We start from the raw sequence: 23908 nt of genomic DNA on the forward strand, positions 1-23908 counted from the left end.
GGATTTGTTGCTAGGCAAACATATGCTAAGCTAAGCCCTTAAAAATATCCAGAGAGACAAGTCATTTGGGTTTAGAGAAATGCCAGGATGAAGGGCTGTTGGGTACTTCTAGGTTGCTGGGTAGCCATTTACAGCTTAACAAATATCCATGTTGGTATTCAATCCCTTATGTGATTAAAACACTCAAATATAATTTAGATTATTCTGTGATTCTGCACCATTCGCTAAATCTTTAAAAGAGGAGACAATGCAATACATAATATAAATTCGCCGTTAGGTTTCTAAGCCTAGCTATCTATATGAATATACCCAAATTTAATGAGTTTTGAACATTTCTATATTTACAACCACACCCCTCGGAGAAATTTTGTAGTACAATGCATCTATTATGACATCGTATTAATGCTGACCTCTAGTGGGCAGTTGAATATACAAAAAGAAACATACATAATGTGCACCCTGAAAGCAATGAGCTGAGGGTATAGAGTTGCAAAGGCATAACAGTTTCATAGCAAAATTAATTTAACACACAGGCTTTCTATATAATCATATAAAATGCTTCAAGGCTTGGCTGGGGCAAATCTATGATACAGCAATGTCTAATTGAATAAAACATGCCTTACAGCACAATCTTGCTCTGCCACTAGCACAGTGATGGAGCACATACAGAAGGTCTCAGGATCAAATCCTCACATCTCCTGGTAGGGTTGGGAAAGAGCAGGCATTCCCAAACTTTAGTCCTCCAGATGTTTTGGCCTACAACTCCCATGATCCCTAGCTAACAGTACCAGTGGTCAGGGATGATGGGAATTGTAGTCCAAAACATCTGGAGGGCCAAAGTTTGGGGATGCCTGGGAAAGAGCTTTGAAGACCCACTAGTGTAGAGAACTAGGGTGACCCATGGTCTTGCTCAGTAGAAGATAGCCTCCCTATATCTCACTGTGTTTAATGGGCCTTACTCCATAGTGCACATCTTTAGAACACCTCCAAAAACGCTTAGGATAACTTTTCTTGCCTGTAGGTTTTCCCCAATAGTGTAAACACTTACAGATCAGCACAGAACTAGCCCAAAATCACAGCAAGCACATAGTAACTATGGGCTATTTGGTACATTTGAACTCAAGTTTGACACTGAGTGGATATGCAATACAACTGCCATGAATCCTGGCTCTCTGTTAAGTTCATCTGAATGATGCCACTGTTTTAAAGCACGTTACGGCCCTATCACATATTACAAGGGCTTTTTTTCAGCCAGAACTCACTGGAACTCAGTTCCGGCACCTTTCAAGTGGGTGCCATTGCCATTAAGAGAGAACGAGGGAGGTGTTCATGGTGAGTTCCATCACCTCTTTTTCTAGAAAAATAGCACTGCATCATTACACTTTCTAAGTAAGCACTTAAAAACACAAAGTGTGACACGGCCCCAGGGATGTCACTGCTATGTTAAGATGGTGATGCTACGATAGTGTGTGGCTGGGGTTTGGGGGAAGCTTAATATGATTATCGATTCAGGATAGCAGTCTTGCTTTAGTAACCTTGGAAACCACCCCGGAACTCATGCTACTGAGAGAGTAAGCCAACAAATCTTTCACACAAGCACATTAGTCATTCTCAACTTGATGGTTTAAATATGTGTTCTAGCGCCTGTCCGTGCACACGTCTCAAAATGCATATATGCACTTCCAGCATGCAAATTTAGCAACTTTCATTTCACCTGTTCACTACTTAGCCTCCCATGTCTCTAGAATGAAAAACAAAACAAAACAAAAACTGTAAATGGTGAAAGCAGATGCTGCAAACAAGCAACAGAAGCAGACACTAAATAACGTGAAATGTTTTCGCTGCTCGATACCGGCAGTTAAGGTCTGATATGGATGAAATAGAGTGAGCTACTACCTCCCAACTAAGATATAAAACCACCACTAGTGACTTCCTTTTTCAAATGATTTGTAAGAAATATGAGATGGGCTGGGCTTTATGTGTATTTTAAGGACAGAGGACTTGACAAGTGTCTTTTGCACATGCCTCAGATGCATTAAGTGATTGGCCGTCCTTTCTTTCCCTTCTCTTTCCTTTCTTATTCAAGCTCAAGCTGCAGCACGTGGTTCTCGAATTCCCCATGTTATGCTCACAACAACCCTCAGGAACAGGTGAGCAGCCATTCCCTGCCTTTTTATTATTATTATTATTAAGGAGCGGCTTTCTAGCAGTCACGACAGGCTGAAATATATTGGATTGGCTGTGGAAGCTCTTGAACAGCCCCTTTGGACCCTAGCAGGATATGCTCTCAGATTAAGCAGAGGTAGATTCAAAGTGAGTGGTTTGCTGTAGCCACCAGAGAGAAATGAGCTCTCATGAGCCAGTTCCTAAAGGTGCCTGGAAGGGGATGGAGAGAGAGGCACTCACCTGCTTCATCTCACTCTTCAGCCTGGTGATGCCACTCCTTTCCGTTTTCGTTGCTCCCGTATGACCCACTTCATGGATAGATATAGCAGGGCTTGATGTTGAAGAATCGAGAGGACGCACTTAGGGAGAGGGAGGGGAAGGGAGGGGGGAAAACACAATTTTTTTTGTTACCCAAAAAATGGACCACGAACAAGAGTAATTTTAAAAATGGGACTTAAAAGGAAAAGTGTATTACTGCTCCTTTCGACTCCGAATTCTTTCCCACTGAGAATATGGTGGAGGAGATTTTTCATATCGAAGGGGCTTAGATTCATTAAGCTTTCGGAGGCTTCTTCACCTATACAAGGGAAAGCAATAAGGACAATGCCAGTCACTGTTGTAGGAGAGCAAGTTGTCAATAGCACAGATCACTTAATGAAGGGCTCCATTATTATTTCTCAGCTTACCAAATTAATGGCAAGCTCTGCCTTTCAGCCCGTATCACTTAATGAAAGGTAAGTAGCTGGTGTGATATTTTTCAGCTGGGTACTTTTTCTAGCTTTCTCCCCTCTGGCAAGCCCACATAAATTGCATTGGTACAAAAAAGGCTTTGTTTTACACAGAAGGGGATAAATATCACCCTTTCTCCTCTATGTATATCACTGCAGCATTCTCGCTTCTGAGTCACAGGTCTCAAGTTCATATACAGAACCACAATGAAGATAATTGTCTATCTCAAAATATCTTCTTTCCCAGCTCCTGAAAGTGGGATGGCAGACAATGAGCCCTTGCTGTCAATCAGTTTAAATGCAGTTTAACATAGTTGTTTTCCTGGGGCATTTTATACTTAAAGAATAAAAACGCATGGCATCTGGAGCAGACTTTGTCGAGCATGTGGAGGGAATGCAAGAACAAACAGCGAATCCCTGGGGGGTGTTTTTTAAGAAAAGGATACCTGCCCGATTCACAGACACAAAACAAAGGCAAAATAACCGATAGAATGAACTTGGGCTACAATTCTACGCATAGTTGCCTGGGGAAAATTCCCATTGAACATAGCAGGACTGACTTCTGAGTAAACGTGGATCAGGTTGCAACGTTTAACTCTAGCATTATGCTACAAATTCATCCAGATTTCTATTAAAACAATCCTACAGATACTCTCCTGGTGGAAGAACTTAAAACTGTAGCAGCTTATTATATATTAGTGCTATTTTGTACATTTATTAATGAACATGGCATTAATATCATCATCTCTAGCTACTGTGCACTGTCTTCCAGCAGTGTTCTGAATCAAATCTGCTCCAGAGGGTCCCTTAGCTCTCCAGAGCCAACTTTGAAGACTTGTCACTTGCACAGCATTGAATTCCATCCTCCCTGTCTCTACCATCTCCTCCAATTCCCTTTCAGAAGCGCACACACACACTCTACTTATTGGCCTGGATATAAGCCTCACTTTCCCCCCCCCCCAAATTCCGACTGTGAAAAGTTAAAGTGTGGCTTAAATTCGCAACCTTACAAAAATAGGCTTTCACGCTATCACTGCTGAAACAGACATACAGTAAAACAGAACGGGCGTGAATGCCTGTGGAATTTTAAAGGTGCGGCTTATATTTGGGTGCGACTTATATTCGGGCCAATACAGTATCAATCATACCTACTGTCACCCTGCTTTGGATGCCGCAAGTGGGGCATCACTCATGGACTGTTTTATTATTGACTTGTGGCAACAAAAGTGGTCTCACCGGAACAATTCAAGCTGCGAGCAAGTTCTGTGGCCATCACTTGAATGATGAGTCCGATGCGGAGCCTGAGCATCTCTGCAAATAGGCTGGGCTGTGACCGGACATACATAGCCAAGTACACCATGATTTCCTGTTATGGGGGATGAGGACGGCGGAAGGGAAAAAAAGAGCATCGGTTTTAGAGGCCTTCGTCACATTCATGAAAACGGCAACACGGTGAGAGAAACGAAGCTGTTTCTTCAAAGTATCCAAAGGCTTCCTTTTGCATTACCTGAGTGAGAACCGCAATGCTGATGTCTTGACCACTGGCTTCATATATTAGTTTGCTTAGTTCCTCAGGTGGCAAAGGCCTGGGGAAAATGGATCATTAATTAAAGACTGCGAGGATGCTATATTTGCAACAAACAATCCTCTATGGTGTGTGTGTGTGTGTGCCATTCTCCCAGGAAACCTACCCAGTGGCTCATGAGAATGTTGCGGTGACTCCACAGTTACATCCACATGGAGAAAAATGGGGATCCTCTTCGTGCGGGTTATTCCTTGAGCATCTACTCACAACCTTGCTGCTGATCCCATTCCCCCTGATTGCCTTTACGCTTAGATTCCCACTGCACCATTCCTACATCTGAAGATTCCTAGCAAACTGGCTAAGGTCCTGCATAATATGTTGCTTGGGTCCAGCCTTGCCAAAGAGGACCAATGTCCCTTTTATAATTATTTAACTACATTTCTATTTGTTGTTTCTCAAAATCCTGTACAATTTACACTTTAAAAAAACACACATATTAAAAATACCCAGTAAATGAAGGCTGTGTTATTCATTCTAAATGTAGTATTTCACAATATGCAAAAAGAAGACAATTAGAGAAGCCACAGAAGGTGTGTGATAAATAAGGGTATAAAGGTGATGAATGCTTACGCTGTTATTGTTTTTTCACGTGGCTCGGGTGGCAGGCCTACTGTAAGTTGCTTCTGGTGTGACAGGAGGTCTGTGCATGCCTAGCACAGGATAAAAGGAGAGAAGGGGTGAGATTGACCTCTTAATTACGCAACAACCAACACTGTCTTATTTTAAATTCAAAGATATTGCAGGAATCCATATATGCAGCAACCAGCAGAGTCTCCTTTTAGATGTAGAAACATTGCTTTGCCTATTCTGTAGCACTTATTAGATAAAGAGGAGGAAGCACCATTTATTGTAGCTGTAAAAAGAACAGAGAAACTATAGCAAGGTGACTGAATAATCATCCTGCTTGCTGTCAGTCAGGAAAGATGTAGTGCCCAGTGAGGACATTTTAAGGTGTTTCAGTGCACAGGTGTACAGCTCTAAAAGCAAATGTCTCAAGATGCAGTGTGTGTGTATATATATATATAATTTCCACCCACACTTAAAACTCTTATGACAGTCTTTATTCCATGGGTCAATTTATCTACTTATAGAAACAACAATTGCCAGCATAAAAGCAGTAGGAGAAATTCAGCAGCAACAGTGCAATCAGATGCACAGCTTCACAAAAAGCAGATCTAAAATTCAGTGGGTTAAAAGTGTACATATTTAAAAAGATCTGGCCTTAGGAGCTGAAGTGCAAGCTTCCTATAGCTCAGAGATGCGGGGACACGGACACACACACACACACACACACACACACACACACACACAAGTCAGGGATATATATCTGTGGCCCTGCAGATGATACTAGACTAGAGTTCCTGACCACTGGCTGGTTGAGGCTGATGGGAGTTGGAGTGCAGGAGTTGGGGGGGGGGCACTGGCTCCCCATCCTTGCTACAGTTAAATTGATTGTATGAACCTGGATGGGAAACTGCTGGGAGTCCACTGTAATAGTAAAGCAAATGAGTTGCTCCCAACTAAGTCATGCACAGAATAGGCTAAGTGAAATAAATGTACTTAAGTTAGTAACCTAGTTCATTGATTTCAGTGGGTCTACTCTATTACTTAGTTGGACACAACCCATCTTTTTTTAGAATAAATAAAACCTAGCAACGAGTTATATTGCAGGCACATTCTTCTAGTAGCAAAAGCATACGTATCCCCACACCCAAAGACAAAAAGAAGAGCAAACGAAACAGGTAAGGCCTTGGGCTGATTAACATTTTATGGCCTTTTAAACGTGTTTGTGGGAGGTGGGGTATTTGTCTGTTTTTGTTCTATTATGTATTCTGTATTCTCGTTTTATGTATTTTTTAATGTCCTGTGATCTTTGGATAAAGGGCAGCATACAAATTTAGTAAATAAATGATATATACTTGTTCCGCACCTCAGCTAGGACTTCCACTCTTTTTTGCAGTATGCCAGAGATGTAGCGGATCAGCCCCCATTCTTGGTTCACACCTGCTTTGCTGTAGAGCTCATTGAGAAGACAATGAACTGTGATTCCACCACACTGGCCATGGAGACATGTTTCCCAGTCAAGGCCTCTTAAAATACAAAACCAGAAATGGTTAGGTGTACTTATAAACTAATACAGAGCTATCACACACACACACACTATATATATATATATATATATATATATATATATATATATATATATATATATATATATATATATATATGACATTTTCATTGTAGAAATAAGGGAAATAGCTGAAAGTGTGTAGAAGTTGCAAGAACACTATATTAAACCGGAGTTCTAAAGTGATGCTTCTCCCTCTTTTTGAACCTAATGACCCTGGATTCCTCCACGATGGGAAAAAGGTGAAACATAAATGTAAGAGGAGATTGTTTAATTTTATTACATTTATGTCTCTCCCTTCTTCCTTCATGGAATCCAAGGTGGCATATGCTTGGTTCCCAAGTGATCTCCCATCCACACTGCCAAACTCAGACCTGCATAGCTTCAGCAACGTAGTAGCCTCATGTGCCTTCATAACTTTCTTAAGCAGAAATATATAGCAGTCAAGTCATGTACAGCATATAACTGGAACTCCGCAGCAGCAGAATAATAAAAATCGAGAGACTGTGATAACATACAATGATTATTCAGCCAGCATACAAGCAATGAAGCAAAAATTAAAAATAGATATTATGGCATCATGATTCCCATTTATTTATATGAAGATGCCCTTCAGGCTTCTGATCAAATTCCAACCAAGTACAGAGGCCTATACTTTTCCTGACTATGATATTTAAGTCATCCTACAAACATATGCGGGATGCGGGTGGCGCTGTGGGTTAAACCACAGAGCATAGGGCTTGCCGATCAAAAGTTTGGCGGTTTGAATCCCTGCGACGGGGTGAGCTCCCGTTGCTCGGTCCCTGCTCCTGCCAACCTAGCAGTTCAAAAGCACGTCAAAGTGCACGTAGATAAATAGGTACCGCTCCAAGCGGGAAGGCAAACGGCATTTCCGTGCGCTGCTCTAGTTCGCCAGAAGTGGTTTTGTCATGCTGGCCACATGACCTGGAAGCTGTACACCGGCTCCCTCGGCCAATAACGCAAGATGAGCGCCGCAACCCCAGAGGCGGTCATGACTGGACCTAATATGTCAGGGGTCCCTTTACCAACATATGCAAGATATGTTAACGAGAGTAATCATCAAGTTCCTTAATTTTAAAAGTACGTGTGTGTGTGTGTGTGTGTGTGTGTGTGTGTGTGTGTGTGTGTGAAGCCTGTATTTTTTATTTTATTGCAAAATAAAATCCCATTGACAGTGATGATGGGAAGTTCCATCCCAAAAGAACTTTGCACGAATGTAGCATCAAGCCCTAAAATAGCCACATACGAAAACAAGAGGCAGGTGTCCTGCTGCATCTTGCACTGTGACAAGTGGAATGGTCAGATCTTCAAGCATTAATACAGAAGATCGGACTAGAAACCAGACAGCACTTTGAACAATTTTGTGGGTGTGCTAAAAGGCAACAGAATGGGAAATGAAAACCTTGTGCAATAAAACATTAGGAATACATAATCTGAAGGCTGAAACCCATGTCAGAAGCTGGAACCCTGTGGCACTCCAGATGTTGGAGTCTAACTCCCATCATCCCTGACTGTTGGCCATGCTGGCTGGGACTGACAGATGTTGGAATTATCCATCTGGAGGGCCACTTTCCCCATACCTGCTGTAAGGGAGGTCACAGCTGCCAGGGTCATGAACAACAATAATCCCACATAACATTAGTACAGCTGGGCACTTTTACGTCCTGGAAATGCCACCATTTAAAAATAAACACAAAAGCAAAATTTGCTACAAAGATACTAGGAAACTTACTTTATCAGATACAGGATGTACAATATATCTGCCTGGTCATGTAAAGTGGGGCATTCCTTTAACTGCCCTACTAATTTCTCACAGTCCAAATCGCCCTGAGCATCTTTTGGCAATTGAAGAACAGCCTCTGGCTCCTATTAATCAAAGACAAACTTTAAATGACCAAAAGTCAAAAAAGGCCTGAACATGAAAGGTTGCTCTGTAACTCATTAACTATCGTCACTCCCTGGGAAACGTGAGGGGCACATAAATGCAATTACAGAATTGAGACAGACATAGCGTTTCTGAACGCTTTTTACATTTTGTTTAACTAACTTTATTCCAGGTATATGGATGAAAAGGGAGTCGGCTGGAAGCTCTAAAGTGTGTGCTTAAAAAAAACAAAAACACCACTGGGTAACTAAATAAAAAAAGAGAGATTCAAACAATATTTGTTTTGTCTTTTAAAATAATATTTGCATTTAATACCAATGGGCCTTCAAACAGTAAGCAGGCTGGGCTGTACATGTGTAGGGTGACCTCCTTGCTTTGAAGCAGAAGAGAAGTGAAAATCAAAAGGGGAGGGAGTCTCTTATTCCAAAAAATATAGGGTTGCAATGTGTACTCAAGCCATGTGTCTGCTGTTTTGCACGCCCCCAAATAAATGAGCTGTGCACTGAGCAATTCTGCAGGAGCTAGAATGCAGTCCTCCCTGACTCAGGGAATCCAGCCTGCATTTGCTGCAGAGTTACGAAGATTCAATTATGTATCATTAGTCCTGGTGTGGTCTGAAAGCAAGGAATTAACAGCTCTTTTGTCAGGAAGCAAAGAACAAGCTTTCTGAAGGCTGCCTCTGCTTTTTGAACTGACCACTGAATTAACATCCGAGCAATAGATTACAATGCTGCAATATTTCCACTTACTTCCCACACCATACTAATGTGATTCCACCTCCCTTTTCTAGCCACTTGTGCACTTTTTTTTAATACTCCTTTTTTTGCAGGAACAATTTCAGTTCTATAACTAGAAGAGCCTTCCAGAAGCTAGTAATAATCTTCCCTTTTTTAAAAAAAAAACACCTTCTGGTTTGTAGATGGTTGTTCTACTGTATTGGATTTAATCTGCTGATTTCAATGGATTGGAATGGGTTCCTATGTTGTGTGAGCAGAGTTCTAACGATACAATGGGGATTCCCCTTCCTCTCCTCCCCTGTACAGTCCCCTCCCAAGTCTGCTCTGGAAGAAGAATGAGCAGAGGAAGAAGTCCCAATGTGCATGGACACCATTGGATACAACCCAATAACTTTGATTGCTGCCGCCATATTTTACTGTTCTAATGTTTCTGGAACCAATACGTTGCATTGTTAAATTAGGGTTTTATTTTGCTGTCAGCCACCTCGGACTCCTTAAGGCGGAGTACAAATGTTTTAAATAAGATAAACTGTTTCAATGATGCACAAGTAAAACATGATCTATTTGTTTTTTCAGCTACTTCTATTGATTAGAACTGAAAACAAAGAGGTAGGTCACTATGCCTTCCAAATGTGAACATTGCAATGGCTTACTTCTTCCACCAGTGAATGTGGTGAGTCAACAAGGTTCAGAGATTTCCGGTGGGTGTTCAAAACCTTTGTAGGCAAAGACATTGAAACATCTGGGAAGCAAACAAATCAGGTCATTCTAAGTACACAGAAGTGCTATTGTAAGAGCCCACAGTGTTTCGGATACTAAAACATTATATTAAGGACCTAGTCGTGCAGTACAAGAAAATACGTGTAACCAACACCACGGGCACAGAGAAAGATGCTTTGAGGGGGGCAATTCAGAATGATGATTTATGTCATTAAATTTATACCCTGCCCTTTATCCTAAAAGAGTCCAGGGCAGAGGTGCTTGAGCAGGAAGTAGGGAAAGGGTTAAGTATCCTTTCCCCTCCTCTTCTCCAACTCACTTCCTTCCCAAGCAGGAAGAAAAAATATATGCAACATCCAGGTAATCGCTCTGTTTCTCCCACCTGAAATCAGCAATCACTGTAATATGCTAACACCTTTTCAGGTCTGGAGAAATATAGTATCTTAAAATGCAAAAGTTAATGTCAGCATGCTTTGGTTCAACACAGGACAGAATGCTAAGCATCAAGTGTGGATACCCTTTAAAGGCATGTTCACATTGCAGAAAATTTCACTTTTTCTCCCTAGTATATCCAACTAATACTCTCTGCAATTTGCAGTTAATTATCAAGTTCCGTCCCAATTTTCACTCTACTTCTAGGTTTTAGCACCTCACAAATTAAGTACCTATTGACCCATGATGTCCCTTAGAAACAGTAATGATGATTTTAACAAATATTTCACAAACGTATTCCCTCCAGATTTGTAAGACTGTTTTTTCATCATTTACAATCTGATTATGCATTTATCTCCCTTATTCATCAGCTCAGTGGACTAGAGAGTTCTCTGTAGTTTTCAATTTTCATTCCTGACTTTACACATGTGGTCACAATGTGATGCTTATTACTGAGAACTTTTGACAACAGAAATGGGTTGCAAATTGTCCCATTTGCACATGTCATCATAATGTCAATTTCAACTTCAGAGCTTCAGTGGTGACAAGCTAATTTTCTGTTACACAGAAAATGAAACATTATTTCATAAGAATTGTGCTATAAGTGCAGTGGAATATTTCTTGGTAACTACAATTAGCGTGGACTAACCATTTTAACACTCTTCTTAGCTTTAGCATCAATTTAGCATTTACAGGCATTTCATCTGTGAAATGTTATAAAACTCAAAAAGCTGTAAAAAAACTTACTGGGAACATCCAGACCCTTAGTCTTGGCCATGATTGACAGTATTTCTCTGGTAGAATGAGCAGCACTAAACACATAGCTTGAACCAGATGTTTTTGATATCGGAGGCAAGTATGATTTAAGAGCAGTGCTCTGTAACATTGTGTTTATATACTGGTCCAGTTCATCCTGGCTTTCTGTCAAAACAGGTTCAAACGGAAATCAGTCTGAAAGAGACACTGGAACTTTACTTCCTTCTGACTGCCATCACCTTTTGGCATCGGAAAAACAAATCAGGTAAAACAATAATAGTAAATAGTCACTAAGTCATTTGTTAAAGAAAAAGATACAATGATTAAATCATAGAATCATAGAGTTGGAAGAGACCACAAGGACCATCCAGTCCAACGCCCTGCCAAGCAGGAAACAGCATCAAAGCATTCTTGACATATGTCTGTCAAGCCTCTGCTTAAAGACCTCCAAAGAAGGAGACTCCACCACACTTCTTGGCAGCAAATTCCACTGTCAAACAGCTCTTACTGTCAGGAAGTTCTTCCTAATGTTTAGGTGTTTTCAATTAAAGGATTTCAGACAGCAGAACTGGGATAGAGTTCTGTCTGAGACCATGAAGAATGAATGACTCATAGTCATGTTCACCTATCTGTACATTTCATTTAAAATGTGCTGTTAGATATCCCCCATATACACATTTCAAGAACAGCATGGGCAAAACAACCTCTCCAGAAAGCCAACGATTCCTTTATGATCTGATTTAAAATATTTCCCTCTGACATTGGCTTTGAGGTGTGTTCACTTTGGCAAGCGTGTGTATAATTTGAAACGTTAAAAAAAACAAAAAACCAGGATTACCTTTGTTACAGAAGTCTGCATAATCTAGTTCATATCCACTTTCAGGGCTGGGATAACCTTCATTGTCATCATCAAATAGCTTCCCATCAGAATCAGGGTCCAGAAAGCTGAGGTTTGTATAGAATGAAGTGGTCAGGAAGTCTGAAAACTTGCCCAACTTCACCCTGAAGAACAAACATCAAAGAAGAAAAGAACATCATTTCATATGCATGCTTATTGCACTAGATATAAAAGCTTTCCCACTACAATCAGCATTTGCTATGTTTTTTTACTATTGTTGGCACTGTGCAGAAGAGGGAAGCACAGCTCTGTACAACCATGAAACCTAAATGGTCTCCATACTGGCAGACACTCTTTCTTTGATTACTAGATGCTATTACTAGATGCTATGGGAAGCAACAGGAATGGACATCAAGACCACACCCTGCTTGAGAGCTACTCCAAGGTATTTGCACGGGACTTGCATTCTAGGTCATTGTGCATGTCAGTAGAGTACGCATAAGCCCACCTTTCCCCCATTGCAACCTCTTCCAGGTCTGAAGAAAGGCCCACGCATGCACAGTGGTGTGTTCTTTGAATGCGTGCAATACAGGGTCTGCCTCTACATGCTTAATTGAGAGCAACTTCCATTGAGTAGATGTGCAACCTGCCAAGTTTTGTTTTTTTATAGTAACTCCCATGCCGCAAACTTATGTGCATTTATACAAAATTGAATTCCATTAATGCATTGTGCATGCTACTTTTCCTGCCCTCAGAACAGCATACAAAACAAACATGATTAATGCACAAGTCTACAATGAAAAACGACTCAGGAAGTACGGTGACAACCTCCAGCTCAAAAGAGACTAGTGGGGACAAACCTATGAAACACTAGAGAGAACATAATTAATAATAATAATAATAATAATTTATTACTTATACCTCGCCCATCTGGCTGAGTTTCCCCAGCCACTCTGGGCGGCCTCCAACAGGAGATTAAAAATACATTAAAACATCAGTCATTAAAAGGACAAACCGCCTTGACGCAACGGCAACCAGAGTCACCAGCGGCAGAGAGAAGCAATAGTATGATGACATGTTTTTGACAAAGCCAGAGAAAGAGGAATATCCTCAGGCGTCAACGGGATTGTGGCACTTACCTGGCCCCTCCAAAGTACCCATCCCCAAGTTTTCTCACTGTGGCAAGAATCGCTGGATCAATGTCAGACCCATCATTGGCTAAAAAAGAAGTAAAACAAAACACGCATCTTGGCAATAGGTTCCTTTATCAACTCATTTTAAAAAATAAGTTAGCATATCCGATGTGGAATACTTTTAAAAAATAAAATAACAAAAAGAAAAAACGAAAAACAACTAGCAACTCCTAAAGTGTATTGCTGACTGGTTTGAGTTTCCCTTTCTTAAGATGGGGAGGGGGAGAAATCTCGACTATAGGCATTTTAACTCAGTCCTACTGAGTTCCAGTGTGTGCACCATATACTGGCATTCTGTTTTACTACCACTTCACTTATTAAATCTGTTTGGGAACATAGGAAGCTGACTTGTACCAGACCAGTGGACCACCTAGCCGGGCATCGTTCTACACAGACAAGCAGTGGGTTTCAGAAAGCCGTCTTATTTCCAGACCCACCTGGCGATGTCAGGGTTGAACCTAGAACCTCTTACATATCAAGGAGATGGTCTCTCATTTTGGTGCTATGCTCACGGAGTACTTGTTCACTACACAAACTGTATATTTTTATCTTCACTCTAATCTGGTGTACCCCTATGAAGAGCAGGGTAAGGATACACAAAGATGTCTCGGTAGCTATTTCCATAAGTGGGGAACACAGTTGCTAGGGAACTCCAGCTCAAAGAGGCTGCTGCTATTTGCAGCATCAAATCTAAGGCCATGGATGAGAGGAAAGCACTTTAGAGTGAAACAAAAAAAAATTACTAATTTTGCAACTTAAATACACACCCCACAGCTTCAAATTGCCCCCACATTTTTTGTTTTGTTTTTTAAAAGCCAGTTTAATGTAAAATTTTATCCTGAAAAGTGGTCTTGCATATTCAGAAAGTCATTTGTTTCTCTGTTGGATAGAATCTATCCCTGCCTCTTATTTTTCATCCAGTATGGAATGTAAAATAAACGAACAATGAAAAAAGCTTCTATTGCAAATGGGATGAACATTCAGAAAAAGCTGGGTTCAACCATAATATGCAAGGTCATATGATAAAGGTCACATGTTACTGACTGAGCATTGTATTGGTTATTGGGAATGTGAGGGTTGGTCTTCCTGTAATCCTCCAACATGAAGTGAGATAAGCCAACTCTGTTCGTAGCATCTCCACAATCATCCGATTGTCTAAAGCCAAATAGAAGTGATGCTGATCTATAAACTGGAAGGAAAGACAAATTGAAGACAAGTGCTTATAGATTTCTTTCTCAGCAAAAGCTTTGTTACCGTTAGTTCTATGGACGCTCATCACAACCCAGGGATGAGGCACCCCATGACTTCACCTGCAGCTCTCACCATCCTTGATTATACTAGCTGGGGATGATGGGGAAAAGTTCTCTAGCTACATCAGGGAGATCCCCATCCCTATGTGCTCACTTCTGACATGTGTAATTAGCAAGACTAGGTTTCTCTTTTTGGAAAGCCAATGAGCTTAACAGTATTCCTTTTTTTTATTTTTTTTATTTCAGTGTGTAAATGGCTGGAACAAATTTGGTCCTAGTTTCCATCAGTTCAGCCTACATAATGTCAAGAAGGGATATGTAAATAAGCAACGTGTTTCACCAGCTATTGGGAAACAGGAATCTTTCCAAGCTCACCTGTGGGGTAAAAGTAAATATTTGATTTCTTATAACATAGAGCTTAGATGTTCCCAGGACACCGATATGTCGGTAAGGTCTTCCACTCAGCTTCATGCTCTTGTTACGGCCTGGAAGAACAAAAAGAATACAGTTACTTCTGCTCTTATACCATATACAGTACAATGCAAATTAGTCCTAAACATTTTGCTGTCGGAAGCAAAATATAAAAATCACGAACATTTTCCTTATATTCCAAAAGGCTTTAGGGCTTGTCCTTTTGCAAGGCAAGTAGTGCACGGCTTCAGCATGAAATTTCGTGGAGATGCATTGCCTAATTCATGAAATCAGTAGTACCCTTTTGAGTGGAATTAGCAAGTAGGGTAATGTTACTAATAAAACTAATGTAACACAAGCCAATATGTAGGCATAGGGAAGAGGTATATGAAATTTGCAAGCCTCTCCCTGGTTCTTCGAATACCAATTAGTTTTCTAACACTTTGCTCACACAACACAGTCCCAACTAGAACATTTTTGACCAATTCTGTTACAATTTCTTGTCAGATCAATGAAAGCAGTGCTCTACTTATTTCGTGGCCAAAAGCCTTTTACATAAAAAGTGTTTTGATATTTTCTTCTGGCTTTATTTAGATAGGTTTAAGAAGAATGGTTAAAATTTCTACAGCTGGAATTTTCTTGGCCAACACTCAACTGCTTTGTATGTGCTTGATCATTAAATGGTAACAGAAAAGCTTATGAAAGCATAACTACTATAGAAGTCTTTACTGTTGCAAAGTTTTGGGGTTTGGGTTTTTTTTTTAAAGCAATTGCTATGCTATAATCCAGCACACTGGTGTTCAGGCCTGGCTCAGAACTACAGGGGTAGCTTCCTGTGTGCACAGGAAGGTGCTTGATGAGATTGGCAAGGGGTGGGACCACACATATGTCTCACTGCCAGCCTTTGTGCCCATTTTCCTGGCTCCAACCTGACTTCCACACACTGAATAAAAGTCTGAAGGGAGAAGTGGCTGTGCTCATGGGGGCCCCTATGTCATCAGGTGCCTGCATAATGGAATTGCTTAACTGCATGAAGGAGCATTTTTCTTAAAAAGAAAATCACACCAGTTCCCTCTTCAAATCTTGTTCAACGTACAGAGGCTGGAGGAAAAGGAGGCAGGAAGGCAAGTGCACCATTGGTGGAGAAGCCAGTGGCATGCTTCCACTCCCCTTTAAGTCATAGGGTGTGCCTTACAAAAGGAAATTCAGGAGGCAATGAAATTGAGTTTCCAACAAAGCGCATAAGGGGCACATTGTGCGTCACAGAGAATGTGGAGACTGTGCTTTAGTGACCTACAGAACGCCGGAACTGTGCTAACATTTCACAATTAAAATGGGCATATACATATACTTCCCCACAATTTCAGTTCAGAATAGCATGTGGTTTTAAACTTGCATTCCAGAAAATGACATGGGAATTGAGCAGCAAAGATGGGTAAGCAAATGACAAGGTTTCACAATCCCTTTGTTACGTCACCTACCAAGCTTGGCATACAGATTGCTCAAAATCCGTGCTGGCTGAACTCTGGTCGGGTTAATGTCAGCAATGCTCTGAACATGGATTCCATGGTTTCTCAATAGCTTCTTAATTTCATTTGTCTCGGCTATGACATTTACTGCACAAGAGAATTTTTTTTAATAAAAAGCAACACTTCAATATCTGAAGCAAAAGAACCAAGTCATCTGGAAATACTATACACAAATCTTCAGGGAGGATATAAGCGACACCCCCCCCATTGTACTAACACCTTACTGCCTAAGATAATCAAGGAAGGATGAAAGTTGTCATATGGCTATCCCACATGGGTGTTTCCTTTCCTGAGACTTGGAAACATGAAAAAGACATGTCTGGACATACTGGAGTTTATCTGAAACTACAATAATAGAAGTTCAGCTTAGAATGGATGCCAAACTGATCAAGAGAGCTACCATTGAGTCTAAGACAACAGCAACTTACTGTATTTTTCTGTGTATTGGACGAGGTTTTTTGACTCAAAAATCATGTCAAAAAACTGGGGTCGTCCAATACACGGATAGTAGCATGGCGGGGGGCAGAAGCGCCGCGCCGCCAGCCATTCGGTGTTGGTGGAAGTGCAGCTTCCCCAGATGCCGCAGTGAGCAGGGAGCGATCTGGGGGGTGTTTCCTGCCCACAGCTGCCGGGGGGGGGGCTGTGCACCGCCAGCCAACTCTTTGGTGGGAGCACAAATCCACCCGATTCTGCTGCGCACGGGAAGCACTCCTTGGATTGTTTCCTGTGCGCGGCAGCATTGGGGGAGGTTGCCCTCCTGCAAACCAGATGGCTGGAGGGAGCGCAAATTCACCTGATGCCGCTGCGTGCAGGAAACAATCTAGGGAGTGTTTCCTGCCCGCCGCTGCATGGGGGGAGAAGCTCAACAACTTTGGGCCATCTCCCCTCATTTTCTTAAAATTTATTCCCCCAAAATGGTGTGTGGGGGTGTGGGTCTTATACAAGGGGGCGTCTTATAGACGGAAAACAAACCGTCTTGTAGATGGTAGTTAACAAGCAGAATCAATGAAGGATTCCTTCAGAAAATGGAATACTTGCCCAAGTGAAAAGAACAAAAGGGGAAATAAACTTGGACACAAAAATGCAAGTAAAGAAGTTCAGAAGCATATCACTAACAGAAGCAACGACAATAATACCGTTTGACTACTTCAGAAGCAGGGAACCAGTTAGGGAGTGGTTGGAGCATTAGACAACAGGAAAGTTAAAAGGTGTGTCAGGGAGATTGCAGAGATGAATTCCCTGCCGCTTTTAGTTTTATTATTTTTATTAGTTATTTAAATTCTTTACTGCCCTTCATCCAAGGACCACAGGGTGGTTTACAATATAAAACACACAAAAATACACACCATAGTAACAAACAAAAAAATACCCCCCCACACACAGAGAGAATCTACACACATGTAAAAAATGTTCTGAAAATGCTTTTTTAAAAGCATTTTTAAAAATACATTGAATTTTCCATAAGGCTCACCATTGCCATCTAGTGCCACATTGTATATTGCACTTAAAACATTTCATTTGCAGTCAAGTTTAAAAGGCCATAGATTGCTTAATTAAGCCAAAGGTCTGTTTCCAATGCAAAAGACGCAGGGCAGATCGCCATGTCTGAACTGACATTCTGAAGAAGGGAACCTAAAGAAGTAAGCCACACAACAAAGATGGCTTCCTGACAAATTAAAGAAATCAAGAAATTGCTCCACCTCGATAGTACCCTCCTGACAGCTCTTGATGAACTCAAATGTGAAATTGCTGACCTTCCAACAAAAACAGGTAACTGCACCCTGGCAGAGCCATAGGCTGACGACATCAGCCTGAGAAAGTATCCACACAGCAGCATATGCTTTGCACAGTGCTGGCTGCAACACTCAGCATCTCCACTACTGGTTACCAGCACTGAAAAGTAAGGACAGCAATTTCCCCCATGCAGTGACCTCCAGTAGTTTTTCCTAGCAAACTTTCTCACTGGCTGCCACTGCTCGTTTATTTATGTATTAGAACACTGACGAGTGTGAGATCCGCCTGATGGAGTGGTAAAGGGCCCCTGACCATCAGGTCCAGTCGTGTCCGACTCTGGGGTTGCGGCGCTCATCTCGCTCTATAGGCCGAGGGAGCCGGCGTTTGTCCGCAGACAGCTTCCGGGTCATGTGGCCAGCATGACAAACCTGCTTCTGGCAAACCAGAGCAGTGCACGGAAACGCCGTTTACCTTCCTGCTGGAGCAGTCCCTATTTATCTACTTGCACTTTGATGTGCTTTCGAACTGCTAGGTGAGCAGGAGCTGGGACCAAGCAATGGGAGCTCACCACGTTGCAGGGATTCGAACCGCCGACCTTCTGATCAGCAAGCTCTAGACTCTGTGGTTTAACCCACAGCGCCACCTGGGTCCTGAAGGAGTGGTAGGTATGTCATTTTTCCTTTAATTTGTGCTAGGGTTAAGTAAAAAATTGTGTAACAATAATCACCCACCTTGAACAACAACATCGGGCTTAAAAGCGGTTGAAAACCTTCTGTTTAATGGATCGATTTCACCAGTAGCCAGAAATCCCTGCAAAGGTGAGGAAAATTATAAAAGATTTAAGTGAGTGCATTCCTGGACAGAAGAAGGAAGCTTCATGATGGTGCAAAACCATTGAGGTCTCAGCCAGCCTTGGGTGCCAAGATGTTGTTGGACCACACATCCCTCACAACTGGCTGCACCAGTTAGGGCTGATGGGAGTTTGCATCCAACAACAGCTGGAGTCCCAAAGTTAAGAAGAAGGCAGGTCTAGGTGGACAGAGTTGGCGCCGATAATTTTCCAGTTTGGAAATTATTTCCAGCCACTGCTGAAAGAAATCTGATCTCTAACGCAACTAGAAAAGGGGATGATAAGGTCAAAGAAACCTGTCATAATTGTCAAAGGTGTGTAAAACATAGTTACCTCTGCTAGAAGGGCGCTGAGAATGTACAATGACTGGCCCCACAGATGAGGAAGCTTTCCAGCTGGGACACGGTCCACTGTGTGAGGGTTGTCATACTCTTCATTCACCTGGCAAATGAAACAAAGAACGTGAGCAGGTTCACACATCACACATACCGAGGATTTATGAGGGTGTAGCACTTGTTAAAATCTAAAGCTGAATACAATCCCAACGGTTAAAACATATCACAGAAAATGGACATTCATACGTAATTGGGCGAAGCACATGGTGTGTCAGAGGTCTGTAATTTACAAAGCCAGGCATGTTCCACATTGTCTTACCTTATCTGGAGGAACAGCGTATAGTTCTGGCATCAGAAGAATCCCGTTCTTTTTCCTAATGAGTATCCCCTCCAAAGCATCTCTGTACTCTTGAACCTACAAAGCACAAGACAAGGACCAAGGAACTGAAGCTCATTGGTTTGTTTGTTTTACAATTGGAAGAGTACCTGTGCGGTGCTGGGAACCCTGGCAACATCCTCTTTGTGAAAAGTGTCCATGTCAGAAACCCCAAGAACCTAAGATCAGAGCCCAACATCCCTTGCATACAAAGACCAGGCCTTCTCTCGTCACCTTCAATGAGTGAAGCACCTGATGCTACAATTTTAAGGCCACAGGGTTGAGTTTAGAGCTCCCATCTCTGGTGCCATTGGCACTGCTTCTGAGTTAATGTGAAATGCTGCTGTGCAGGAGACCTTGCAGGTGGGAGGCAAGGCAGCACTGTGTGAGGAGAGCAGCACAGACCCACAGCTTATAATGCTGGTAACTGGAGCAAATGGGAGGGAAAGCATTCTAGTCTTTCTCTCCCTTTCTAGCCACATAGATATCACAGTTTGTGCCATGATATAAGCCTGCTGAAAGGGAACCTATGAAGCTGCATTATACCGAGCGAGGTCATCATTTAGTCCAGTTTGGTGGCAGCTCCCTAAAATCTTAAGCAGAGATTACTTGTTCCCCTCAGCACAAGGACATTAATTCCTTTAAACAGATATGTTTAGGAGGCCTCGTGGTAAGTGCAAGAGCTGTAGGTAGGGGGAATGATCAGATTGCCCATCCTCTTCTACCCAACTACTGGAGCTTAGCTGATTCATAAACACCTCCTACAATATTTATTACAGTTTCAACTTATCATGTACCTTACCTGAATTCTGTCTCCATTAAACACTCCATCGATTAGGAAATAGGTCCAGAATACAGGCCACTCGCATTCTATGTTCTCAAATAACTTGAGCTCAGCAGGATCGTAGTGTAATCTATTCGGATCCTAGAAATGTAATTGCTCATGTCATGCTTTATTATTACAGTGCTATTTCACAATGTATTCTGCTTGTATTCTGCCAAGGAGTTTCATCTAGCGGAAGCATTCCCCTCTCTGTTCCGTTTTGTTGCACACAGCACTTAGCTTTCTAAAGGACTGTGCCAGTTTCACAACCTGAAATTAGCTCAGAAGCACAGATATACCAGACTGGCACTGAGGGCCAATCTAGATGTCATATCAATTGAATGATTAAATCAGAATGAGAACAGCTGTCTCAGGGTGGCCAGTTTACTCTTTCTCCCCATGCTACAGTTCTGACGATAATCCTTCCCCAGCTGAAGCTAACCACGAGTGGAAAGCTCTCACTGATGCCAATGGAAGCATAACTTCCAGAGCTAACATCACCCTTGCTGTGTGTGTGAATAGGAAGGTGAAACAATTTTCCTTGGGACCACAGCAGGGATGGAAAAGGTTAAGCTTATCTCCTTGCACATTCCAGTCCGAATGAGGTTTTTTTAAAACAATGCTGATATTGGACGTTCAGCATGGTAAAGTGGCATGCAAATAAAAATGAGTGACAGTTTCAGAAACAGTACTTCTCTTGGTGTTTTGTAGCCATCTCGAATAAAACGGCAGCAGCCATACCGTCCCTGTAAAAAAACAAATTAGTTGCAGTATAAAAGCATTGTTTTATTTTATATAAGCATCTTTTGTTCTTAATCAAACAGAAAACGCTTTCTTCTTCTGTTAATAACAAATACGGCCAAGCTTATCATCTATAGATAAATGAATGGAAGATTTGTTGAGGAGCCAAAATGAAACTCTTACTTGCAGCTTGGTGATAATTTCGTTTTTCGTTGCATTCACAACATTCATATCCTCTACAGCAAAAGCTGGGTAAGAAATAATGGACAAAAGTCCAGCGTCAATCTCTTTCGAGGTGGAGGCCCTTGGCAGCATGGAGTACAGAATAGACTGAGCGGAATATACACAGAGCACCAGCGAAAGACAAGACAAAGATAAAATAAAAGCATTTAGTTTCATGCCAAAGCGTTTTATCAGACGTACAAAGAGCACCCTGGTCACTTTTGAAAGAAAGAGTTACAAACTATTTTCTAATAAACTAATTCACAGAGGAGGAGAATTTGCTGCGTTGGTAGGATACAGCAATGGCTGGCCCATCTGGCAATGGAATTAGACTGCTATCATGAAAAAATTGTGAGAACTAATAGGAATTTCCCATCAGTTATGAAATGCTGCTATTCCCAGATCTTCAGCTTCCATAGCTGAAAATAGTACCAAGTTGAATTTGGTGGTGCAGCCATAATTTGGCTTCTATTTCTAGGGGAAGGGGGCTAGCCAGAGCTTATAAGTGGGTGGGTGCTTTGCTGTACTTTCTTTGAGATGGAAAGGAGAACTGGATTTACCTGACAATGCTCAACTTCATCTGGAAGCACATGAATAACTGACTTGTGTCCCCCTCCAGCTCCAAAAAGGTCCAATTCATCAATTGCTTCCAGTGCAGCCTTCGGAAACATATGTGCGTGCTCAGTAACTTTGCAAGTATTATTGGTAATGAATGAGATGGCAACTGAAAAAACTATTTAAAAAATCCCACAAACACACACATGTATGTATGTACATATAGCCAAATGGCACAAAAATCTTTATCTTACTTTTCCTCATAAGAATCCCTTAAGAGAAATTGCAATATTTCCCTATTGCAGATTGACACTGGACTTTAATAGCCCCCTCCAACCAAATCCACTTGGAAGAAGAAACAGTTAAGAATGGCTTCAAAGTACTGCATATTTTCTCAAGCTCACTGAATTAAGCCTGCTTTTAACTTTACTTGGGTGGTGTAGGCTGAAAATCACTCCCACATTATGGAAGCTTGCCACAGCAGCTACGCTGAATTGAAGGCGCTCAGTACATATAGCAGAATATCACACAGAAAATCGTCACTATTGTGGCACTATTTACTGTTTGAATCTATAGTTCAACTTTTCTCTAAGGAGCTCAAAGTAGCAGACATGATTATTCCCATAAGAACCACGTGAGGTTGGTTGGGCTGAAAGGCAGTGACTGGCCGAAGGTCATACAGTGAGCTTCATGGCTGAGAGGGGACTTGAAGCCTGGTCTCCCAGGTTCTAGAGTCCTAGACCAACACTCTAACCACTAAAGGTAAAGGACGCAGGTGGTGCTGTGGTCTAAACCACTGAGACTATTGGGCTTGCCGATCAGAAGGTCGGCGGTTCGAATCTAACCATCCCACCGGCTGTGTGTGTGTGTTTAAATCAGGAGTGTGAACTACCATCTCTTAGTTCAAATTCACTGTGTGTGTGTGTTTAAATCAGGAGTGTGAACTATCATCTCTTAGTTCAAATTCAAAATATTCTATCCATTGAGCAACAGCATAGTGGCTATTTACTGTTGGGAAAAGTACAATCAAGACCCATCGGAAATCAATAGCAAACCTTCTACTGTATTTATTGCAATAGTCCTGGATTGCAACACTGAACTGGAAGTAAGTTTCACAAAAATCAATGAATCGAAGTATTGCATTTCTCATTATAGTGTACCATTGTTAGTTTACAGTAAAAAACAAAAACAAAAGCAACAACCATCTCACCTTGGCCATTCCTACAGAGCTTGCATTCAGTTCAGGGATGCCCTGATTCGTCTTATCACCACGTTCCCACATGCCATAATCCTTAAACAAAAGAAAGAGGAAAGCAGAATTAAAAAGCAACTTCTCAGATCCAGAGATACATGTATGTAGATGTGGACTGTGCATACACTATTGTGACCAAGAGAGAAGAACTACAGCAGTACTACTCAGTAGGTTTGGTTCACACGTTATTAAGCTGACATATGCACAAGGCTTGTGCCTGCATACTCCTTCCTCATTCTACCCCCTTCTTCCATCCTTCATTCTTGGCACACCACAATTTAATACTTGCTGGATTACTTAATCATAGTTTCCTGTTATAGCCAAACCAGGAAACTATGGTTACAAGTCAGGACCTTAAACAATGGTTGAAAGTTGGCTTAAGATCCTGGTTTGTTCCAATACTTTAATCAATTTTATTTGAAATAAATAAACAAAATGACCTTGAGCATACTTACAGCAACTTTGTAGGCAGCCTCTATGTAAAACACAAGATTCTGTACAAAGGCAACTTCATCAAGGGTAAATATAATACGCAATCCTAAATAAGAAAGAGTCACCATTAGGGATACATATTACCTTAACTCCAGTCAATAGTTCCATTTGGGGGTTCATATGCACTTGGTAGAGCACTGAGAAAACCT

At 41.6% G+C, this 23908-nt stretch overlaps 1 protein-coding gene across 4 annotated transcripts in view; it reads right to left on the reverse strand.

Moving 5' to 3' along the window:
* PHKA2 (phosphorylase kinase regulatory subunit alpha 2) overlaps positions 1 to 23908 on the reverse strand; it is a 51857-nt gene that overhangs the window by 12284 nt on the left and 15665 nt on the right. For 2 of the 4 annotated variants that reach the window (XM_035116585.1, XM_035116586.2), the window contains exons 6-28: positions 23723 to 23805; positions 23226 to 23306; positions 22021 to 22119; positions 21422 to 21568; positions 21190 to 21243; positions 20477 to 20599; positions 19618 to 19713; positions 19297 to 19404; positions 18845 to 18923; positions 16332 to 16466; positions 14815 to 14924; positions 14234 to 14378; positions 13136 to 13214; positions 11997 to 12160; positions 11150 to 11323; positions 9904 to 9992; positions 8361 to 8494; positions 6410 to 6569; positions 5050 to 5129; positions 4402 to 4480; positions 4131 to 4260; positions 2642 to 2743; positions 2407 to 2525 (exon numbers count right to left, since the gene is read on the reverse strand). In XM_035116585.1, coding sequence (XP_034972476.1) covers positions 2407 to 2525; positions 2642 to 2743; positions 4131 to 4260; positions 4402 to 4480; positions 5050 to 5129; positions 6410 to 6569; positions 8361 to 8494; positions 9904 to 9992; positions 11150 to 11323; positions 11997 to 12160; positions 13136 to 13214; positions 14234 to 14378; positions 14815 to 14924; positions 16332 to 16466; positions 18845 to 18923; positions 19297 to 19404; positions 19618 to 19713; positions 20477 to 20599; positions 21190 to 21243; positions 21422 to 21568; positions 22021 to 22119; positions 23226 to 23306; positions 23723 to 23805 — 2570 coding nt within the window. Of the gene's footprint in view, positions 1 to 1714; positions 1742 to 2406; positions 2526 to 2641; positions 2744 to 4130; positions 4261 to 4401; positions 4481 to 5049; positions 5130 to 6409; positions 6570 to 8360; positions 8495 to 9903; positions 9993 to 11149; positions 11324 to 11996; positions 12161 to 13135; positions 13215 to 14233; positions 14379 to 14814; positions 14925 to 16331; positions 16467 to 18844; positions 18924 to 19296; positions 19405 to 19617; positions 19714 to 20476; positions 20600 to 21189; positions 21244 to 21421; positions 21569 to 22020; positions 22120 to 23225; positions 23307 to 23722; positions 23806 to 23908 lie in introns of all 4 variants that reach the window. The other 2 variants (XM_035116584.1, XM_060273512.1) reach the window with 2 other exon arrangements.

This window comes from Zootoca vivipara, chromosome 4, assembly GCF_963506605.1.
Source record: "Zootoca vivipara chromosome 4, rZooViv1.1, whole genome shotgun sequence".
Classification (NCBI taxonomy): domain Eukaryota; kingdom Metazoa; phylum Chordata; class Lepidosauria; order Squamata; family Lacertidae; genus Zootoca; species Zootoca vivipara.